The sequence below is a fragment of the Calidris pugnax genome, unplaced genomic scaffold, assembly GCF_001431845.1.
Source record: "Calidris pugnax isolate Ruff unplaced genomic scaffold, ASM143184v1 scaffold307, whole genome shotgun sequence".
NCBI classification, from domain to species: Eukaryota; Metazoa; Chordata; class Aves; order Charadriiformes; family Scolopacidae; genus Calidris; species Calidris pugnax.
The window spans coordinates 56,672-63,399 of NW_015091040.1; the positions used below are offsets into that span (position 1 = coordinate 56,672).

At 62.0% G+C, this 6,728-nt stretch overlaps 1 protein-coding gene across 1 annotated transcript; it reads left to right on the top strand.

Annotated features, from left to right (window-relative positions):
* Positions 1-724: 724 nt before the first annotated feature.
* Positions 725-6,715, top strand: SHARPIN (SHANK associated RH domain interactor). The gene is made up of 8 exons (XM_014956144.1): positions 725-894; positions 1,321-1,422; positions 2,343-2,484; positions 2,733-2,823; positions 3,555-3,828; positions 5,415-5,545; positions 5,646-5,819; positions 6,465-6,715. The coding sequence occupies exons 1-8, from the start codon at positions 786-788 to the stop codon at positions 6,552-6,554; spliced, it is 1,113 nt and encodes a 370-aa protein (XP_014811630.1). The 5' UTR covers positions 725-785; the 3' UTR covers positions 6,555-6,715.
* The last annotated feature ends 13 nt before the right edge of the window (positions 6,716-6,728 follow it).

Below are 6,728 nucleotides of genomic sequence, written 5' to 3' on the forward strand. Positions count from 1 at the left end.
TCCCCCCCCACCTGCCATTTCACCAGAAACACCAGAGAACGCCCCGGCGTGAAGCCAAAACCGGTGTTTCCCAGGGGTGGGGAGCAGGACCGGGGCCCCCCCAGGAAGGGCTGGGGTGGGGAGCTGGGGGGGGAAGTACAGGAGTGTGTGGGGAAGGAACTGATTTCCCCTCAAAAGCTGGTGTCACGGAGCCCGAGTGGTCTCAGTTGTCTCCTGAGATTCGGTTTTGAGAGAGGGGAGGGGACAAATGTGGGAGGAGGGGTGTGTTTAGGGGGGTGTGTGCCCTGGGGAGGGACTCTTGATGAAGGAGGGGAGCCATAGGATGAGGGGGAAGGGTTTTAAGGTGAAAAAGGGGAGATTGAGGTGAGATGTGGGGAGGAAATTCTTCCCCCTGAGGGTGGTGAGAGCCTGGCCCAGGTTGGCCAGAGAAGCTGTGGCTGCCCCATCCCTGGAGGGGTTCAAGGGCAGGTTGGAGGGGGCTTGGAGCAACCTGGGCTGGTGGGAGGTGTCCCTGCCCAGGGCAGGGGGGTGGATTTGATGGTCTTCAAGGTCCCTTCACACCCAAAGCCTTCAGTGAAACCCTTGTGGGGAAGAGGGACAGCCCCGTGTCCCCCAGGTCCTGGCCCAGACCCCCTGCTGGGGGGTTGTCCCCTTGCATCATCTGCCTGCAGCACATCTTTGCCGTGGTGTGACCCCCTTCCTCCTTCTTCTCCCCCCAGAACATGGCCGAATATGACCTGAAGGACATCTCCTACAAGGTGAGGAGCCCCACGTGCCACGAGCTGATGGTCCTCACCTCCTCGGAGCGGCCCATGGTCTTCAGCTTCGAGGAGGAGCGGGAGGCACAGAAGTGGTGGACCATCGTCAGCAGCTCCCTGCGGGAGGTGGAGAAAGGTGGGGGCGGCCACCCCAGGGCTGGTGGGGTGTCCCCAACTGGGTGACAAGGCTGGTCCTGGTCTCCGAAATAATTTGGGGGGTGTGATACCGGCTGCTTCTGGCTCTCTGAGAAGCGGGGCAGCATCTCAGCCCCTTCCTTCTCCATGGCTTTAACTCCTCAACATCTTGGGGGGGTCCCTGTGTGCGCTGGAGCATCCGAGGGGGACCCCAGGGGACAGGAGGTGGCGTGGGACGGAGAGGGTGGCTGTCACCCCCACTGCTCTTTGAGGTTCCAGCCCCTGGGAGGTGGGTTTGGGTGGCTGTTACCTTCGCCTGGGGTCGCTCAGGGCTTCCTGGAGCATCTTCTCCTCCTCGGGGAGGGCGGTGGGTGATGGTGGCAGCTTGGTGGGGGGGTGACACCGATGTGTCCCTGCCTTCCCCCAGCCCTGGAGAGCCTGCTGGCATCCCAGGCCCCCTCCCTGCCCCAGGCTGCCGGGGGCCTCTGTGGAGATGAGGATCCGGAGACCCTGGAGATCGCCGAGAAAGGTATTTGAGGGTGGGGGGGAAGGTTTCTCAGCAGCTTTGGTACCCCCAGGAGGTCCCAGCCCCCCGTGGGAGATGGCTCAGACCCAGGTCCAGCTGCTTCCCCCAGCTGGGGCTGGGAATGAGCTCTTTTGTCATGGAATCCTGGAATCACTGATGTTGGAAGGGATCCCTCAGCTCATGGAGTCCAACCATGGACCCAACACCAACCAAAAAAACAAAAACCACCATAAACCATGTCCCTCAGCACCACGTCTGCCCGGCTTCTCAATCCCTCCAGGGATGGCGACTCCACCACTGCCCTGGGCAGCCTCTGCCAAGGCTTCACAGCCCTTTCCAGGAAGGAATTTTCCCCAGTTTCCATCCCAACCCTCCCCTGGCCCAACTTGGGGCCGTTTCCTCTTGTTCCTTGGGAGAAGAGACCGCCCCCCCCTGGCTGCCCCCTCCTTTCAGGGAGCTGTAGAGAGCCATGGGGTCTCCCCTCAGCCCCCTTTTCTCCAGGCTGAACCCCCCCAGCTCCCTCACAAGTTCTCCAGCCCCTTCTCCTTGGTCTCCAGACCCCTCCCCAGCCCAGTTGCCCTTCTCTGGACACGCCCCAGCCCCTCCATGGCTTTTTTTTGTCGTGAGGGGCCCAAAATTGGACCAAATATTCCCGCACCAGTTCAGAGGACCATCACTGCCCCAGTCTTGCTGGCAACACTCTTCCTGACACAAGCCAGGGGGTTCTTGCCACCTTGGCCACCTGTGAAACAGCTGTTTCTGGGCTGAACTGAACCAGATGTGCTGTTTCTAGAGGGAAGCTGTGGCAGACACGGTCTCTGTCCCCTCTGGGTGCTGGCCTGGCCAGTTCCGTGGGTGGCCACGGTCAGGCTGTGCCCCAGGGAGGGTGTTGATGGTTCTCCTTCTCCACCCCCCCGCCGCAGAGGACATGGCCCTCCACCTCGCCCAGGCCATCGAGTACGGGGACGAGGAGGTGGCCGCCCGGTGCGCTGTGGCCCTGGCTCGGCAACAAGCCACCCTCACCATCCTCTTCAGGGAGTCCAACTACCCCACGGAGGACATCAGGTGAGCTCCTCCGGCCCTTGTCCTTCTCCAAGCCAAGATCATGGAATCATGGAATGGTCTGGGTGGGAAGGGACCTTGAAGAACATCAAATCCAACCCCCCAGCATGGGCAGGGACACCTCCCACCAGAGTAGGTTGCTCCAAGCCCCGTCCAACCTGGCCTAGATGCCAGGACCACCCCTCCAGCCCCAGTGGTGGGACCCCCAAGGCTGGCAGCCCCCCTCTAACAGCATCCCTCTCCTTCCCCAGCATGAAGGTGGTGGTGGAGGACGCCACGTCTTCTGCCAGCATCACCATCAGGGTCCGTGCTCACACTACCATCGCAACGCTCAAGCAGCAGGTAGGGAGGGCCCCAGGGTGTCACCCCCCAGCCGGGATGGTGGGGACAGGACCCCCAGGGTGTCCCCCACGTCCCTTTTTATTTAAATGCTGATCCCTGTGGTGTGGGAGCTGGGGTCTCCCTCCTGCTCCTCTCCATTTGGAGCCCATTCCTCACCTTTGTTTCTTCACTGGTTCCTCACCTGTGTTCTTTCACCAGTTCCTCACCAGTTTTTCACCAATTTTTCTCCAGTTCCTCACCTTTTCTTCACCCGTTCCTCACAATTTTGTCACCTTTTTTTTTTTTTTTTCCAGCTTTTCCCTGGTTCCTCGCCTTTTTTTTTCCCTGGTTCCTCGCCTATTTTTTTTTTTTTTTTCACCAGTTCCTCACCAGTTTTTCACAAGTTCCTCACTGGTTCCTCACCCATTTTTTTTCACTGGTTCCTCACTCACCATTTTTTCACTGATTCCTCACTGGTTCCTCACCAGTTTTTCACCAGTTCCTCACTGGTTCCTCACCATTTTTTCACTGATTCCTCACTGGTTCCTCACCAGTTTTTCACCAGTTCCTCACTGGTTCCTCACCATTTTTTCACTGATTCCTCACTGGTTCCTCACCAGTTTTTCACGGGTTCCTCACTTTTTTTTGTCACCGGTTCCCCACCAGTTCTTCACCACTTCTCCTGGCTGGTGGCAGGGCGAGAAGCTGTGGAGAAGCTCTGGCCTCACCTCCCAGCTTCTCCCCCTGCCCAGGTCTTCCAGGATTACGGTTTCCACCCGCTGGTGCAGCGCTGGATCATCGGGCAGTGCCTGTGCGTGGACGAGCGCACCGTCTCCTCCTACGGCATCCGCGGGGACGGGGACACCGCCTTCCTCTACCTCCTCTCCGCCAAGATGGCCGAGCTCACCCAGCAGCGCTACGAGGAGGACCAGGCCCAGCTCGTGCTCCAGTCCACCTCCTCGCCCCCCAAGGCCACCGGCGACGGGCGCCAGTACAACACCCTGCCCAACAGCTCCCCAAAAAAAGGTCAGGGTCTTCTCCACCCCTCCCCACCGCCACCAGTGGGGGAGGACGCGTGGGGGGGACTTGTGGGGTGCTGGAGGGAGGGGGACTCCCTCCTCCGTCCTTCTTGTCGTTTTGTTCTTTCCTCCAAAATCCCAAATCCACCCCAAAATCCACCCTGGGCCACTTCTTCTGGAACCCTTGGGCTCCGTGGGGCTGGGAGTGGGCTCAGTGCTGTGGGGTGGTCCCCAGCATCCGTGGTCCTTGCCCAGGGAGCCCTTGGGCTCCATGGGGTGGTCCCCAGCATCCGTGGTCCTTGCCCAGGAAGCCCTTGGGCTCCATGGGGTGGTCCCCAGGACCTGTGGTCCTTGCCCAGGGAGCCCTTGGGCTCCATGGGGTGGTCCCCAGAACCTGTAGTCCTTGCCCAGGAAGCCCTTGGGCTCCATGGGGTGGTCCCCAGGACCTGTGGTCCTTGCCCAGGAAGCCATTGGGCTCCATGGGGCCGGGAGCGGGCTCAGTGCCGTGGGGTGGTCCCCAGGATCCATGGTGGGTCTTCTCCACCCCTCCCCACCACCACCAGTGGGGGGGACTTGTGGGGTGCTGGAGGGAGGGGGACTCCCTTCTCTGTCCTTCTTGTCGTTTTGTTCTTTCCTCCAAAAATCCACCCCAAAATCCACCTTGGGCCACTTCTTCTGGAACCCTTGGGCTCCAGGGGGACTCCCTTCTCTGTCCTTCTTGTCGTTTTGTTCTTTCCTCCAAAAATCCACCCCAAAATCCACCTTGGGCCACTTCTTCTGGAACCCTTGGGCTCCGTGGGGCCGGGAGTGGGCTCAGTGCTGTGGGGTGGTCCCCAGGATCCCAAATCCACCCCAAAATCCACCCTGGGCCACTTCTTCTGGAACCCTTGGGCTCCGTGGGGCTGGGAGTGGGCTCAGTGCTGTGGGGTGGTCCCCAGGACCTGTGGTCCTTGCCCAGGAAGCCCTTGGGCTCCATGGGGTGGTCCCCAGGACCTGTGGTCCTTGCCCAGGAAGCCCTTGGGCTCCATGGGGTGGTCCCCAGGACCTGTGGTCCTTGCCCAGGAAGCCCTTGGGCTCCATGGGGTGGTCCCCAGGACCTGTGGTCCTTGCCCAGGAAGCCCTTGGGCTCCATGGGGTGGTCCCCAGGACCTGTGGTCCTTGCCCAGGAAGCCCTTGGGCTCCATGGGGTGGTCCCCAGGACCTGTGGTCCTTGCCCAGGAAGCCCTTGGGCTCCATGGGGTGGTCCCCAGGACCTGTGGTCCTTGCCCAGGAAGCCCTTGGGCTCCATGGGGTGGTCCCCAGGACCTGTGGTCCTTGCCCAGGGAGCCCTTGGGCTCCATGGGGTGGTCCCCAGAACCTGTAGTCCTTGCCCAGGAAGCCCTTGGGCTCCATGGGGGGGTCCCCAGGACCTGTGGTCCTTGCCCAGGAAGCCATTGGGCTCCATGGGGCCGGGAGCGGGCTCAGTGCCGTGGGGTGGTCCCCAGGATCCATGGGACCATCCAGGGACCACCCTGGAGTGAAGAGGTTGCCCCCAGCACGGCAGGGTCCCCGGGCGGGCTGTAACATCCCTTTTCCCCCCCTTTTTTCCTCCAGGTGGGGGGGAAGGTGGCAGCAGGAGGATGGACATCTCCGAGATCAGCCAGCACCTGGAGGCGCTGCAGATGGGGGACCTTTCTGGTGGCCAACCCCAGCCCCCTTCCACCAACCTGCCCTCGCCCGTGCCGGTAGGTGGCCCGCGGTGAGGGGTGGGTGCTCCCCCCTGGTTTTTCCCTCTCTCCAGAGGGGTTTTTTCACCCCGTTTTTCCTGCTGTGCCCCCCCCGCAGACGGGCTGGTCGTGTCCAAAATGCACTTTCATCAACAAGCCCACGCGGCCGGGCTGTGAGATGTGCAGCACCGACCGGCCCGACGACTACGTGGTCCCCGGCGGCTACAAACCCGACGAGACGGAGCTGTGGAGGATGCAGCAGGAGCAGGAGGGCATCCTGCAGTACCAGCAGGTAAAATGGGGGGGGGGCTCCCCGTGAACCCCCTCTCCGGGCGAGGATGGGGGCATCGGTGGGGTTTGGGCTGGACTCGGGGATAATTGGGGTCTGGAGGAGCCGTGGGCGAATGGATCCTACTCCATCCGAGAGGTGGAAGCTCTGAGGGGCATCACGGGGGGGTTCTTGCAGCCCCCCTTGTCCCACACCAAAGGGACAAAGTGCCCCCCCCCCATTTTATCCGCATCCCCAACGTGGCATCTTTTGGCTGCCGGACGTCGCCGTTGCCGCGATCTGACCACGCTCGCTCGCCCGTGGCCACAAAGGGGGCCATTGGTGGCCCAGCTGGGGGGGGAGTTTGTCACCGAGGCTGTGGCCCAGCGTGGGGGGGTCTGTCGCTGCGGGTGGGGGGTCGTGGCACCCCGGTCTCGCCGCCGCTCCTTCGTTTTCTCTCCTCGTTTCGGAGCTCTGTGCCGAGGAGCCCTCGGGCTGCGTTTCCCCCCTTCCATAGATGCATCCTGGGGGGTGCTCCCACAGGACCCCCAGGTCAGGGTGCGCCGTGGGGTTTTTTGGGGGGGGGTGTCTCTGGCTCAGCCACTCACCAAACCCTTCTTTTCTTTGTTTTTTTGTTTGTTTTTTCCCCTCTTGTTTCGCCGGGAAAAGGGAAGGAGCGAGGAGGGCTCAGCCGCGCGCTGCCGCCCGGGCTCGGGTTCCTTGGATGACTTCATCCTTCTTTCCTCCGAGTTCTGCTAGCCTGCCCCCCCCCTGCTGCCCACCAGGGCCCCCCCAAGTGCCCACCGGGACCCGCCGGCCCCCACGTGTGCCCAGCAGCTGCCGCCAGACCCCCCAATTTTTGCTCAAGCCCTAGAGCTGATGTGGGAAATGGCTGCAGAAGAGCCCGGGGGGGTCCAGGATCAGATGGCTTCA

Bases quoted from the DNA above. Each gene is read 5' to 3' on its own strand.
- SHARPIN (XM_014956144.1), top strand. From the start codon at position 786: ATGGTCCTCACCTCCTCGGAGCGGCCCATGGTCTTCAGCTTCGAGGAG. The intron at 2,485-2,732 runs GTGAGCTCCTCC...CTCCTTCCCCAG, and splicing joins TACCCCACGGAGGACATCAG to CATGAAGGTGGTGGTGGAGG. The intron at 3,829-5,414 runs GTCAGGGTCTTC...TTTTTCCTCCAG, and splicing joins CAACAGCTCCCCAAAAAAAG to GTGGGGGGGAAGGTGGCAGC.